Consider the following 14,641-nt stretch of genomic DNA (forward strand, 5'->3'; position numbering starts at 1 on the left):
TCTGACTTACTTGCTGTCTGTCTGTCTGTCTGTCTGCCTGCATGTGTCCATCTGTCTCTCTGCCCGCCCGCCCCTCCCTCTTCACACGCAGCAACGCGGCTTCACCGTCCCACGGCATACGCACACCAAGGTGTCCCCCGGAAGACTCGAACATCTTCGAAACTCTTTCACGGAGTCTGGTTGTGCAGTCGGGGCCTCTCCCTGCGCCGGCCTGCGGGGAAGACCACCCCACGACCTGAGCACAACAACTTTGGGATTTCTGCATCTGGCCGAGACGGTGGTTCGAATCATTAGCTCGCTGCTGACTCAAGATGTTGAATCGGGATGGAATGTCAAGTTGGTGAAAGGCGCTGCACTGCACTGATAGTTGAAACCCGTTTTGGGGCCGGACCGATGGCACACCAGTCTGATGTGATGGGCGATATTGGTGATGGCTGCCCTCACTTCCCATTACCTGGTCTATTTGCAACGCTGACAAAAACGTGCAGCTGCCAGCGCATGCAACCCAAGTCCTGGTAGGCTTTTCTATTTATCGACTATATACAAAGAAGGACAAACCTGGCCGGTCGATCTCGACTGGTTTCGGACGACGGGTTTGATTAGTCTAGACGGTGGTCGAGCAAGAGCTTTGGGAAAGGAGGGCCACACAGATCTAGTTCGTCCGGGTTTCTCATCAGACGGGATCTTCTGCTTCTCCTCTTCGAACGGCATGTTTGGAATTAGATCCCGCCCATCTTACAATTTGCTACCTTTCCACTGGGGTACTCGCACTTCAGAGAACGCTTTGAGGCCCTCAAGGATGTTCTCGCCCTTTTGCAGCTCTGCAAACTCCTTCTCCAGCGTCCACTCAACTGCTCGCTCTACAGATGCCGTTTCCCAGCCCTGCCTCAACCCAGCACGAGTGCATATAATGGCATCCGGGGAGTTGGCTGCAATCATCTTGGCATAACGCACCGCCTCCTCGACGACTTTCTCCTTGGACACCACCTTGTTCACGATACCCCATTGCTCCATCTCCCGCGCCGAGACGTTACGCCCCGTCAGCGCGAATTCGCTTGCTCTCTGAAGTCCGATGGTCCGTATGAGTCGCGGCAAAGCTCCGCCTATGGCCGCGATGCCTCTCTTGACCTCGGGAAGCCCAAAGTAAGCGTCCTCGGCGGCGACGACGAGATCGCAGTTGACGACAAATTCGCACCCGCCACCCATGGCGAGCCCGTTGACTGCGGCGATAACTGGTTTCTTGCCTAATCTCCTGCTCAATGGCTTAAATGCAGGCGCGTTGCCCATGCGCTGGCTGGGATCGGCGTCGTCGGCCATGCTGTTGTTCCACTCTTTGAGGTCTGCTCCCGCAGAAAAGGCCCTTCCCGTGCCTGTGATGATTGCGACGCTGAGGTTTGGTTCCTGGTCATACCATTTCCAGACCGAGTCCATCTCCCACTGGGCTGCTGTAGACATGGCATTGAGGTCCTTTGGCCTGTCCATGCGTACTAGCAATACCCGGGGAGCTGGGTATGAAAGCCTGAGAAAAGCTGGCGTCGCCGGCGGCGGTGTTTCTGTCTTGAACCCCATCATACCGAGGATTTTCTGATATTGCGGTCCGGTTTATCTGGAGCTTGTTGAAGCAGTCTTGATGATCTTGTGATGAGTCGTAATCACGTTGCTCACTCGGTGATACTATTACGATGTCAACTGCTTGTGTCGGTGTTCGTTTGCATACTCCCGCCCTCTATTAAGCTTCACGGGCTCAAATAAAGTCGTAGGAGACACGACAATCCTAGCATCCGGTCCTCAAAGGAAACATCCTGGATCCAAGATTCACCTAACCCCCACTCGGGCTATCTTCCGTGGCGCGTCCTTCGGGGGAGGGTAAGAAGGCTTCCGCCTGCATGGCACACATCCCCGATGCTTTGGCCTTCCTCGACGGCCATTGCACCAGGTTTCGCAGGGGCTTTGACTCGCTCTCCAACAGTGCTCAGCGGGATACACGTTTCTGGCGTCTTTACAGCGGGTGAAAGAGGGACAGCGAAATCGTGGGACACCCCGCAGTGATGAGCCACAAGGATGTTCCCGCCTGGATTGCCGAGGCGGGTTGCCTGTGAGACTCGCTAGGGAGCATCCGTCAACGGATCGTTAGGGGAGGGGTTGCGCTCGTTCTCGTTTGTCTGCATTGGGCATGCGTGGCAGGTCACTGTGCACTGGACTGGCCGGGAAGTCGGGTATCATTACGGACGAGGTATGTCTACGACATTTTGTGATTGTCTGTTGATCAACTTGGCGAGAAGGATGATAGAGAAGTGATTCGACTCTTTGAGACACCAGAGCTATCGAAGCCTCGAGGGTACAGCAACAGGGTGATACGAGACAGATCACTACAGCCTAAAGGTTGCGCAGCGTTCCACGGCATCGGCACCAAGTAACCCAAAGTAAGACTCACAGCCAAGCGAGCCACTCGATCACGAAGATGGCGACGCCAAGGACGAAGAAGCCAGTCCCTTCTTGGATTGAGAATCCCTACCCGCATATTGAACACAGTCTAATATCTTTTCCTCGGAAACACATCCTTCTTGTTACGATAAACCGACCGGAGCATATGAATTGTCTCCCCGTGGAGGCGACGATAGAACTCGGTGCATTGTGGAAATGGTATGATGCCGAACCGGAGCTGCGATGCGCCGTGTTTACGGGAGCTGGAACCAAAGCCTTTTGCGCCGGCATGGACCTGAAGCAGAGATTGGATATCATCAAGACAAACGACGTTGCCTTCGACTACCCACCGGGTCAGTTTGCGGGCATGAGCAATCGGACAGGGAGGAAACCAATCATTGTCGCATGCAACGGCCACGCTCACGGTATGCTTGACACTAAGGACATTACCGCGGATGCAAGTCCCAAGACAGAGCTAATACGGCATGTAGGTGGTGGCTTCGAAGCCATTCTCAACGCCGATGTCATCTTCGCGTCACCAAACGCGACATTTCGTCTCCCCGAAGTCCTCCGCGGCGTATCTGCCCTCGCCGGCGCATTGCCTCGTTGCATGATGCTCTTTGGTAACCACCGGACGATGGATCTCATACTCACAGGCCGAACATTATCAGTGGAAGAGGCACACAACTGGGGATTGGTCAAGGAGATTGTGCCGCAGGAGAGGCTTCTTGCGAGAGCACTCGACTACGCCAGCGAGATCGCTGCACTGAGTCCCGACAGCGTCATTATCTCGCGATTGGCGGCGCGGGAAGCATGGGAGACTGGCGTTAGCAGAGCCACTATGCGCGGACAGGAGTTATGGGCCGAGGCGATGCTTCGGAGCAAGAACGCGACAGAAGGACTGGCGGCATATCGCGAGAAGAGAGATCCCAAGTGGTTTCCTTCGCATCTGTAGCTGGGAGGATTTCGACGAAATTTTCGCGGGCTGGCGAGCTCGCTACAAGAGCCCTCAAACCTCACAATAACTTCATCCAACAGACCGCGTCGATGGTTTAGTGGTAAAATTCTCCGTTGCCATCAAGCAGCGTCGGGGAGCCGGGGGTTCGATTCCCCCTCGACGCAACTTTTGCACTTTGTGCCCACGTAGGCTACTCTAATTCCATTTTTGATGCTTTCTCGAGATATTTCCGTGGATATGTGCTCTGCCGAGGTCAATTTTGGTCTTCTCCAAGAGAAGCTTTGACAGCCTGACACTGGGCGGCATTGCCCGGTATGCCGATGGGATGCTTCGCACAAACAGCACGCAATCTGCACGGGCAAGCCTTACCTCGACCTGTTGGCCAGTGTCATCGTTTCCTTCAGTTTGAACTCTACCGACTCAAGGAGAACAACTCTTTCTACTTCTTCTGACTCGAAAAGTCATAAGACGACCGGTATTGCAGCAGCACAGAAAGACATATATTCGCGACTCTGTCCGAGTTTGGACGAACATGATACACGACGCAAACTCTGCCTCAAAAACAGAAATCTTCTCTGAAGGCCACCAGCTGTATCCCTGGAAAGCTTCCGCGTGCGCTGCATAAAGATTACATCTTTGGTTTCGCTTGCAGAATCTTGGCGTAGCCATTGGACCTTTGTGATTGTCAGCGTCCCTCCTCGTAACAAGGAGGGTTTGGTAGTGAGGATGCCACCTGGAGCAGACTTACAGAGCAACTCGCCCATCATCCTTCACAATCGTCTCAAAGACAACATCGTCCACCCCGCCTCCGCTCTTGACAACCCACATGCGCGTCTCGAGGGTATCTCCGGGATAAACGACGCTCTTGAACCTGGCCCCGTACGCTCTAAAACGACTTGGGTCGCTGCCGCCCAACTTCTGTAGCAAACCGTGTGCAGCAATGTTCCAGGTGCCCAGGCCTTGGAGGATAGACCCCTTGAACCCGGCGCGCTGCCCGAATGCCTCGTCTGCGTGAAGCGGGTTGTAGTCGCCGCAGAGGCGGTACAGAAGAGCTGCCTCCGGGGTGGTCTTAATGATGTGCACGGCGTCCGGGGCGCGCTCCGGTGCTTTCACGACCGGCTTTGTTGGACCCCGGGGGCCGTTGTAGCCGCCTTGTCCTATGCCGAAGGCGGTGGATGTCATTTTGGTGTAAGCCGTGTTGGTCTTCTTGTCGACCAGCAGCTGCTCTGCTTCAAGGATCATTGCGCCGCCTACAGACAAGTAAGTATTGTATGCCGAGGTTTGATGAAGAATACCTGCGCACCTTTGTCATAGACTCCAATGACTTTGCTTCGAACCTCCAAGTCGAGGCCATCTGAAGATACGGGGATGGGGCGGAGGATCTCAATGCCTCTCTCTCCGTCCACGGAACGCTGGGCGTCGAATGGCGGACAGCCCGGGACGTGGCCGGTCACGGTGCGGGCAATAAAGTCAAAGACGTCTTGGTCCGTCTGCTTGAAGGCGAGATTGATTGGAAACGTGGGGAAGGCGGCAAAGTTTGGGTGCAATTCGTAGAGGAAATGTAACTCTTCCTTCTGGCAGCCGATGGCATTCGCCTAGCAAGTGATTTAGCTGGCGCTTTCATTGGTACAACATAATGACAGTCACTCTTCGAACATGGCTTGGATATAGTCAAGAAAGATAAGCTTCTTACAAAGAGTAGAACATCGCGGCGGTTGTAAGCGCACTTGATGGGGGCATGTTCGTAGCCAGCGGCTTTGCGGAAATCAACATTGTCGTAGCGGCCAGATGCGTTCTTTACCGGCCTATCGTTCGAAGCCATCGTGTGTGTGTCCTTGTTTGTATCGAGCTGAACCGAGTACTTAGTATAATACCTAGTAATTAATGAAGTTGCTTGTCGAGAGGTTGACGAAGATTGGCATGGCCTCATCAACGGGCTGAAATGTCAGGGGACACAGACCGCTAAGTACGACGACTGACCACCTTGTCCCACTGCCGAAATGGCGCTCTCAGGCGCTTGAACCTTGACCGAGGTACTCCGCAGTCTCTCCCCTCGGCCAGTCGTGGGTCACAAGTAATGTTGACACTACGAAAGAGCCCTCCGCGAACCACCAGGTCAAAGGTATTGTCGATCCCCTTTTAGTGTCTACTCAGAGAGAGAAAGCTTTTATTTCACATATGCACAATACTTTTGAGATTTCATAACCTTGATGATCGGGCACGGCTTTCAAACCCGCGTGGTCGGCGGTCATCCTCGACCTTGACCAAGTCAACCGGCAGGCCAACAACTCTGGCACGCAGAAACTCCCCCAGGCTTTTCGCAAACCCATCGAGCACGCTGCTGCTGCTAACGCCCTCCTGTAAGATCCCCTTGATCACGAAATGAACCGCCCAGAGCCCTGGGAACTCGCACCTTTCCACCACGTAACGAGCTTGCCAGTCGCCTCCCAGCAGCTCAATGAGCCTCCGTCTTGTCATGAAAGCCTGCAGCCACGGCCACGCTGAAGCGTTGCGTACCCAGAAGCCCACATTGGCGTTGCCTCCCTTGTCGCCGCTCCGCGCGAAGACGAGGTCCCCTAGCGGTCTCCTCACTGTCCTAGACAGCGCGACTTTCGACAACGGGACAGTAGCATCGTAATCGGGCTGGCGAGGGGGTGTGCCGCCATCTTGACGTGCCTCAATGGTATATTGTTTCTCACCACCAACGAAACTCACGACCAGGGGAATCCGGGACTGTGGTATCAGGGCCGGGAAGTACCTGACGTACGGCCTCGGTTCCATAGTCCTCCAGTCCATACCTAGATGAAGACCGCAATAGCCTTGTAAGCCATTGTAAAAGATTGCTTTCTTGAACTGCTCAAACGCTGACTTGGTCCGAGACTGTGCAAACATGCGGAAATGCGTTGTACATAGCTTTTGTGACCGTGGATCTACCACTGATGAACCGTACTTCTCGATGCTGAACGTCGTAAAATCGGACTGTTTGATTTGGCCCAATACCTGGCTCTTAAGCACCTCGAACTTGAAGTCGGTGTCTAGTCCAGTCGCGTACGCCGATATCTCGGCCTGGTACCCTCCCATCAAGCAGATGGACAGCTTGGTCGTAGACGGTGGCGGCAGAGCCCTCACACCCGATAATCGAACGCGATCTTTACCAAGCTGTGTGAAGGTTGCCTCCTCAATATCGGCTACAACATCCGGACTGAGATAGTAGACGCCCTGTATCTCATAAAGCAATTGCGCCTTGCAAGTATCAACAGACACCAGCCCGTTGGAACCCTCCGGCTTCGTGATGACAACGCCGCCGTCGGCTCCGATCTCCGCAATGGGGAACCCGGCATGATGGAGATCCGGCACCTCGCGCTGACCGCAGTAGTTCCCTCCCGTCACATACGGTCCGCACTCGATCAAGTGCCCGGCCATCAGACTCGCAGCAAGCACATCGTACTCCGTCGTCTGCCACCCATGCCACCACGTCGCAAGGCCCATTACGGGACTTGCATCGGTGCATCTCCCGCAGATGACGATGTCGGCGCCAAGCTCCAGCGCACGCACAATGCCAGCCATGCCCGTATAGGCGTTGGCCGCAAGGAGATCGTCACCCTGCGAGTGCGGATCAAACTCGACGCTGGGCTGGTCGAGATGCATGACTCGCCCGAACGCGCCGCGTTTTACGGCATCGGTCACGTTGTCGCCGCTTACCCACGCGATCTTGACGTTGCGGATGCCGAGGCTTTCAAAGTACGCGTACGTCTGGTCGGCGAGGCCCCGGGGGTTCAGGGCTCCGCCATCGTGGACAATTTTGATGCCTTTCTCGGCGACGAGGCGCGCTGCGTCGCCGCTGTGCCAGGCGAGTTGCTCGAGGAAGTTTGGCTCGTATCCCAGCTCTGGTTGAGTTTGGAGCTCGATTGCCTTCCAGGCGATGTTGAACTCTGCGAGGTAGTCGGCAGTGATTGCGTCTACATTACCGTACTTGGCCAGGCGGTATATCTGATCAATGCCGTCGTTGATGGCGCCAGAGCAATTGCCGATGCGTATAGGTCGTCGAGGCGGATCCATATGGCAGGATGAATGTTATTTGGTGCGAGTTAACCTTGAATCGAATAGCCCGCGGATATATCATTCGAGCACTAGAAACGTTGTTTCGACGTTGAGGCCATCGTATGACCCTCTCGCCCTTCAAAACACCGAACTGTGCCGACGGCGCCGCTCGAGCTGCCGCCTCGACGTTTTGACCTCGCACCTACAGCGTCCCACAAGGATCACCGCAGAAACTCTGTTTGGCAGAGTTGCGCCTGCGGATGCTCCCCGAGTGCGACCAAGACTATGGTGATTCAGAAGTTTCATGCAGAGGTGCTCTCTTCTCCGCACATCATTGTCTCGGTCTCCCCCCTCCTCTACCTTGTGGGGGGTTACTCATTGCATCCCGCCTTGGGCGACGCTTGAAGGGAAATCTGCCTCTTAGTAGCCAACCTGTTCCCTGCTACTGCGCGCCCTCCTTTTACCTCATTACCCGACGCAGGGAATCATCGGATAAGGTCCGCAGAAGCCGCTCACTCATCCCGCGCAGTAACTCTAGTTGTCTAGGAAAGGTGGGATGTAAGCGCGAGTTCAACGGCATAAGCGGCTCAAACAAGTTGAGGCTCTTCCTCGCCGTCGTCGTCGGACTATTTCGTACCGACTGTTCCTGACACTGATCGAGAATACGACTCTGCGACTATTCCTTTCATTCTGGGATCTTGTGGTTGTTCATGTCATTGTCAAGAGCTCGTTCATCCGACAGTGCGTTTGAGATCAAAACTCAAAAGAGGGAATGCACCGACCAGCACGACCATGAGGATATACACATCTGAACGCATAGAGATTCCTCGCGAACTGAATCTCACCGAGTTACTTCACACAAACGCGAGCCCAATACCAGAGTCTCATGTTATCGCCGCCGATAGTCTGACAAACCGGAGCATCACTCTCGGCGAGCTACGGAACCGCGCCGGCCGAATTGCAAAGGGGCTCGCGGAAAAGCTGAATCCACCGGATCAGGCACGATGGGTCATTGTGGTGCCAAATTGTGTCGAGTTTCTCGAGATCTTCCATGCCATCCTCTGGACAGGCGGTGTTGTGTGTCCCATTAATCATGCTCTCAAGGCATCTGAGATTGGCCACGGTATCGCGGTCTCAAGGCCTCACTTCATCATTGCGTATGGTTCAATATTAGAGACCACCATACAGGAGGCCGTGGATGTGGCGGCGGGCGAGCTTCGTCAGGAAGGGGTACTCTGGAAGCCACCGCTAATATTGTCTATCGTGGAACAAAGCAGGCAAGCGAGACATATTCCGGATGACTTTATGGCTTCAAGTCAGCTCACCATACCACACTGGCCAGATACCTCGGAACGACTGGCCTCAATACACCTTTCATCTGGAACAACAGGCAAACCGAAAGGCGTCGAGCTGACGCACTACAACTTCGTCGCCAACGTTATGCAACTCGTCGCCCTAGACCACAAGCGCCAAATGTTCAACTCGGCCTGTAGAATTGTCGCATTCACACCCTGGGCTCACATCGCCATGACCACGGCTCCCCTCTTTCTCGGTCCGTATACCGGCATGTTCCATCACGCGATGCCGCAGTACAGCATCGAAGAATTTGGCAAACTCGTGGGCTCTACGCAAGCCACCATGTTCCAAGGCGTCCCGAGCGTGGTGCTGGGCCTTGCAAACGCGGATGTCACAGAGCGGTACGACTTCTCCAAGGCGCAGGTCATCAACATCGGCGGCGCGCTGCTGAAGCCGGCGCAGCTCTCGAGGTTACTCAGCCGAGCGCCGTGGAGGCTCATCCAGGCGTACGGGATGACGGAGGCGGCTGGGTATGTGGCCTACCAGGGGTTTGACGAAGTCGTCCCTGATGGATGTACCGGGAAGCTTCTGCCCGGTATAGAGGCCGCTCTTCAGAAGGAGGGAACGACCGAAGACGCACCCCTGGGCGGCCCTGGGGAGTTATGGCTCCGCGGTCCGAATATCACGCGCGGTTACGCGTTCAACCCGAGCGCGAACAGGGAGGCATTCCCCGTCGATGGGTGGTACAATACCGGAGACGTGTGCCGTATAGATGAGCAGGGACAGCTGTCAATTGTTGGGCGAACAAAGGAGTTGATCAAGTACAAGGGCTTCCAGGTGAGCCCGACGGAACTCGAGCAGATTCTCAACTCTCATCCTCTTGTGAGGGAGTCTGGCGTCGGGGCCCTCTGGGACGAGAATCAGCTTACAGAGGTACCTGCCGCATGGGTAGTGCTCAGAGAAGACAGCAGGACCAAGATGAAGGGGCGCGAGATTGTTCGAGCTTTAAGGGAAATACAGAAAGCGGTAGACGAACAAGTCAGCGGGTACAAAAAGCTGAGAGGCGGTGTTTGGGTTGTTGATAAGCTCCCGAGGAACGCGACAGGGAAGATTCTAAGGAGGGATTTGGTGCGGATGACTGACGGGTTGTGTTCTTTGGAGGGTGGTAAGAGGTTCGTCGCTAAGCTATGAAAGTGGATTTGATCTAAAGATGGATTTGATCTGGACAACGTTAAGAAGTCAGCGTGCTTGTTCCCGAAGGGCCGATACCACTCAATATACCCCAAAGAGTGTCTATGGCTTTTGATCTCGGCACCTCAGCCTTCATGGAATCAGTCATATAGTGTATATTGTAAAAAGCGGATGATTTCGAGTCCATAAGGAGCTCTGGTAACTTGATACTGCCGCATTCTCATTTGAACGCACCTGTCCATATTGAAAGCTTATCTTCGCTTTACCTAACTGTGGGACTGAATGAAGCACAACGATCTCTGGAGGCCAAGCTCGAGGCCGATCTAGGCTGGTTCAACCTTGCTGCCTGTCGCTCACCCTGCAACATGCCTTCATGTTGGATCGATGCTGATATCCAATCGTAACCAGCACTCTCTCCGTTCGGATCATGATTCAGTTGATCTATGGTCAAGCCTACTGAACAGGCCAAGTTCCCCTCAAGCCGGAATTGCGGCAGCCGAGGTGAACAACAAAAAGATGGGAGTTGTGAAAGATCCATTCGGGCCCCTTGACACTCCACCAAGCGACCGGATCTCCGCGGCCGCCCGCGGACCCGAGGCAGCCGGTAGGCCCACCGCAGTAGATTGATCACCATGATGTTCAATCTCTACGGATACTCGTTGCTAGACTCACCTTGGGCGACTAATAGACATCGTACTAGACGGGCCATGGTCATGGTTTGCCTTTGACTCAGAGCATTGGTTTCAGCAAGGCCATATTCTGTATACCGCTGCATGCGACGGTAGAAGTCAAGAGGTTGACTCTAGCGACCCGTCATTATGGCCGCCTGGGTACATTGGGTTTATTGAGTCAGACCTCACACACTGCATTTAATAGAACCAGCGCCGCATTATTGTTGAGGATGGAAGATCAAAGTTGAGCGATGGCACATCCCATCCGTCTCTTGTATCATGGTATGTAGATAGTCATAGATGCCGTGCCTTCATTCTGAGATGAGGATATCGCTGGAAAGTCGTTACCAAACGAAGTACCCCCTCCCTATTCCATCAAGTCTCAACGGATCTCCGCCAGACAAGATTCCTGTCATTACCCGTTCCCAATGCCTGTGTCGTATCACTCATTCGTTATGCCCTCTCCCGCTCCTGTCTGCGGACCTCCTCCTGAAACACATTTCGCCCCGGCGCAGAACCCGGCGGCGGACTCGTCGGCTCGAGCTGGATATCCGCGCTGCCCTTCTGCCCATGCATGCTCCGCGGCTGTCCCGTGGGATGCGCCGCGTTCTGGCGCTCCACCGCGGCAGCGACGGCCGCGTGACGGCGGCGGCGCCTGATATACAGCCATACCATAAAGGCGGCGATGGCGAGGGAAATGAGGATGACGGGTAATAGGATGGCGAGGAGGTTCGGTCTCGAGTTAGGTGTGTCGGTGTCCATTGCCATCCTCAGCGTGAATACGGGGCCCGTGACGTTCTTCTCTTCGCCCGTGTCGGGGTCGTTGTACATGAGGATGATGGTCATGTTGTTGGAGGTCTTGCTTTCGAGGTCGGTAAGGTGAGGGGTCCAGGGAACCCAGCCATCGCCGCCGCTGAGGTTTGTTACGGAGAATGCGGGTGCGTTGTCGGTGATGCCGTTGTCTACATCGAAGCCGACGATGCCAATGGGCGTGGCGGGATCTGCAAAGAATGTCGTATCCCAAGTGACTTTTGAGATTATCGTTAGCAACCTGATTTTGAAGAGGGGTGCTTAAGGCCGTCCCGCGATTCAGACATGAACGGGACGGGATGAATTTAAGCTTACTGTAGTACGTCGACTCCACGTGCAGAGTGCTACCCCGTCGAGGTTGACAAAACGGACCATCCTGGCCGACCCTATTGTTGCACACGGCGAAAACTCCTCCAAATCCCTGGGTATTGCTTGCTTGCGGCGGCGGCGGTACGCCTGTGCTGGTTGTGAGTCCGCCGGTGGTGGCCGTGACGGTGTAGACGGAGCCCGTTAATGAGTACGGTGGCGGGCTGATTGTTGTGCGTGCGCCATTGCTAGTGACGACTGATGGTGAGATGGTTCGGGCATTGCCATTTGAGTCAACGGAGATCCAGTCGTTGACCGGACCTGGACCTTGCCGGGGTTGAACGGCTGCGGCTGATGATGAAGTTGCGAAGAGGAGAGCAGTCGCCGCAAAGGCTGACAGCAGTCGTTGTGTGTTTGTGAACATGGTCTTGAAGGGTCTCTCGATGCTGTGCGAAGCTTCAAATGTCTGGGGAGCACAGACGCAGTGGGTGAAAGTGCATGTAGAAGAGTCCTCGCCCGTATATTCCTGAGTCGAGTCCACCTTTGTTCGCTCCAATATGATGAGAAGTCTCAGGTTGCAAGAGAGGGAAGAATATCTCGAGGGGAACCAGGTCGCAATGAGCTGCGTCTCTAAGAACAACAGATCGACATGGATCGTAAGAGAAAGCAGAGATCGGCTGGTGATGGACCACTTCGTCCCGGTTCTCTACAGCTCAGCGTGCCGTACCTTGCTGGGTATCAAATATTAAGCGGCGCCGCTGAGCAAGGGGAATCCACAAGGAAAGAAAGGGCCAAAAAATAAGGACCCAGAAGAAGCGGATGTTTGCCGGCTTGGGGTCTCGCAACGCGTCATACGAACATGGAATGGAGGGGCATTGGGCGTTGGTAGCAAAGCAGCGGTAGCGGACGCAGGCGGCAGTAAGTAAGCACGCAAATGTATCCGTATTCGTTCGCGATTCTCGAGTTCGAGCCGAGTCCCCAAAGTCCAGGGCTGGTTGCGCCAGTTGAGCTAGTGTAGCGCACCACTTCGTGTGTGTGTTGGGTGGCTGGAGAGTAAGGTAGAGCAGATGGCGCTAGGAAACTTGAAGGCTTCAATGGAAGAAGAAGACTCGGACCAGTCAAGTAAGCAACAAGTGGGAAGAAGAGAATGGGGTGAAATCCAAGGTGGAATGGCCTTTCTTCTTCTGCTCCGCATGTCCCGCTCCCTCAAGCCTAAAGGCCATTTCGGCGAGGGGACCAGCGGTCCAGCGCTGGATCATGGGCAATACGGCACCCAATGAGGAGGATGCTGGGCGTGAGGAACGCATGCTTGGCAAGAGACAATCGCGGGCATGGCACGGCAGCGTGGCAACCAGTTGATAATGGGCGGAGAACGCCAAGGAGGTTGGTGATAGGGTGAAGGGCGCAGACAGATGGGCACCGTGGTCTTGGAAGATGGAGCTTGCACGGAGTCGACCATCAGTTCAGCACGTTGTTGTCTCGGCAAGCTCCAGAATCAATGGTTGGAACCCGGAGCGCCCCTGTCGAGCAAGTGTTGGCGTGCTCTGGGCGCAGGTCTCACGGCGTGCCATGGATTTGTGTGTTTGGTCATTAACATGTAGGCTTTCACTTTATCTGTATGCCATGCCGCCATTCACGGTGCCGGAGTGCCGTAGTGTCCTCCGTTGAGTTTGCCGGTGCGTCTTGACATTTGAGTATCACATACTTGCGGTGTGGTGACTAGCATCTCTAAAGACTTCGGAAGATTGAACGCCGTCTCATCTGTTCTCCTCTTGAAGGGTCCCAAACTTGACGTTTGACAGGCCAAACTGGAGACAGCTCTGTTTTAGCTCAGGTAGAGCAGACGAACACCACTTGCAACGCCTGTACTGCACAGTAGTGTAGCTACATGTAGGGCCTGTGTATTTTCCGTTTCGCGTTCAGAGGGAGGGGGGGTTTGATGGCTGGGCTGAACTTTCTGAAGCGACAGCTGCTAGAGCCAAGGCAAGGTGGACTTGGGATTCTCGTCGAGAAGAGGGGCGATACGACTCGGAGGAGACAGGGAACAGCCTCGATACGGACCATGGGATGGGCGATGAGCCTATTACCGGCACCATCAGAGAGTGATTAGTGCGGGGTTGGAAGCAACTTTGCAAGCCCTGCCCTGCAGCCACCACCCAGCAGCAAAGTCTGATGGGCGCCAAGCAGTTTCTTTGCGTGACAGGAGGTGGTGGTGCTGATTTATCTGTGCCGTTGCCGTATGAAAAGCCTCTATCGCCATCCTCGGGATGCGAGAGATGGGCTCAGCCTCGTATTCACCCTTTGACAGAGTGCCAACGCATGATCGCGGTCCATGGGCTATGAGGTGCAAAACTTCCATGTCCGCGATAGTAGGTTGTCTAAACGAACAAGAGAAATCAAATGAGGATTCCGGCTGGGCACATTCTCAACGTCTTTGAAAGTCGACCATGATTGCAGTGCATGGTGTAACACGGGAGTGGTCTAGCTCAGACGCCTCAACGCTCTTGGCTTCGATTTGCTTGTGTCAAGACTCAGAAGATGGAGTGTAAGAAATATTTGTCCGAAGTGGTGGGATGGCAGGATGGTGGATGGTTGCGATTGCGAAGCGTGAGCTCGCACAGAGAGGTGGTTGGTCAATGGGCGTCAGGGCAAAGCAAAGGGACGAGTTCAGACACTACCAAGGCCTTGGCTCTTCTCGTAATTTTGCCAAGACTCACTCGTGGTTAACAGAGCCGATATGCCGTGTGGTAAGTGTAACGATATGTGATGATCGATCTGTACTCCGTAGAGGGACGAGGCCCGACAGATGCGCCGAGGAGAGGGCCGGAGAGTGGACTCGCCCTACGGAACTGGGGACTCTATGGGAGCGGAGGATTTCGTGCTTGCATTGCGGCCTTTCTTTCTGTTGATTATTAACAACATCGTAACTTCGGTCTGTTCCCGT

The 14,641-nt window shown here is 54.7% G+C and overlaps 6 protein-coding genes across 6 annotated transcripts; 2 read left to right on the forward strand and 4 right to left on the reverse strand.

Annotated features, from left to right (window-relative positions):
- Positions 1-735: 735 nt before the first annotated feature.
- HER10_EVM0005378 (enoyl-CoA hydratase/isomerase) lies at positions 736-1,569 on the reverse strand (the record flags this gene model as incomplete). The annotated part of the gene is made up of 1 exon (XM_035474999.1): positions 736-1,569. One exon carries the CDS (start codon positions 1,567-1,569, stop codon positions 736-738), a length of 834 nt encoding a protein of 277 aa, XP_035327983.1.
- An 892-nt stretch (positions 1,570-2,461) lies between these two features.
- On the forward strand, positions 2,462-3,379 carry HER10_EVM0013311 (carnitinyl-CoA dehydratase; the record flags this gene model as incomplete). Its single annotated transcript, XM_035482673.1, has 2 exons — positions 2,462-2,849; positions 2,916-3,379. The coding sequence occupies 2 exons, from the start codon at positions 2,462-2,464 to the stop codon at positions 3,377-3,379; spliced, it is 852 nt and encodes a 283-aa protein (XP_035328690.1).
- A 631-nt stretch (positions 3,380-4,010) lies between these two features.
- On the reverse strand, positions 4,011-5,204 carry HER10_EVM0004844 (peroxisomal multifunctional enzyme; the record flags this gene model as incomplete). Its single annotated transcript, XM_035474475.1, has 4 exons — positions 4,011-4,056; positions 4,131-4,632; positions 4,686-4,977; positions 5,076-5,204. 4 exons carry the CDS (start codon positions 5,202-5,204, stop codon positions 4,011-4,013), a joined length of 969 nt encoding a protein of 322 aa, XP_035327936.1.
- Positions 5,205-5,581: 377 nt separating this feature from the next.
- HER10_EVM0004063 (uncharacterized protein) lies at positions 5,582-7,441 on the reverse strand (the record flags this gene model as incomplete). Its single annotated transcript, XM_035473720.1, has 2 exons — positions 5,582-6,625; positions 6,683-7,441. 2 exons carry the CDS (start codon positions 7,439-7,441, stop codon positions 5,582-5,584), a joined length of 1,803 nt encoding a protein of 600 aa, XP_035327856.1.
- A 435-nt stretch (positions 7,442-7,876) lies between these two features.
- Positions 7,877-9,910, forward strand: HER10_EVM0004986 (AMP-binding enzyme; the record flags this gene model as incomplete). Its single annotated transcript, XM_035474612.1, has 1 exon — positions 7,877-9,910. Exon 1 carries the CDS (start codon positions 8,216-8,218, stop codon positions 9,908-9,910), a length of 1,695 nt encoding a protein of 564 aa, XP_035327953.1. The 5' UTR covers positions 7,877-8,215.
- A 522-nt stretch (positions 9,911-10,432) lies between these two features.
- Positions 10,433-12,999, reverse strand: HER10_EVM0010602 (uncharacterized protein). The gene is made up of 2 exons (XM_035480056.1): positions 11,707-12,999; positions 10,433-11,609 (listed from the first exon to the last, which is right to left on the reverse strand). The coding sequence occupies exons 1-2, from the start codon at positions 12,119-12,121 to the stop codon at positions 11,035-11,037; spliced, it is 990 nt and encodes a 329-aa protein (XP_035328446.1). The 5' UTR covers positions 12,122-12,999; the 3' UTR covers positions 10,433-11,034.
- Between the last annotated feature and the right edge of the window lie 1,642 nt (positions 13,000-14,641).

The sequence above is a fragment of the Colletotrichum scovillei genome (assembly GCF_011075155.1).
Source record: "Colletotrichum scovillei strain TJNH1 chromosome Unknown Contig00010, whole genome shotgun sequence".
In the NCBI taxonomy this organism is placed as follows: domain Eukaryota; kingdom Fungi; phylum Ascomycota; class Sordariomycetes; order Glomerellales; family Glomerellaceae; genus Colletotrichum; species Colletotrichum scovillei.

What these genes read in the sequence shown, in the direction of transcription:
- HER10_EVM0010602 (XM_035480056.1), bottom strand. Translation starts at nt 12,121, where the DNA reads ATGTTCACAAACACACAACGACTGCTGTCAGCCTTTGCGGCGACTGCT. An exon ending in CGTGGAGTCGACGTACTACA is followed by an intron (nt 11,610 to 11,706) that starts GTAAGCTTAAAT and finishes TAATCTCAAAAG; the next exon opens with TCACTTGGGATACGACATTC.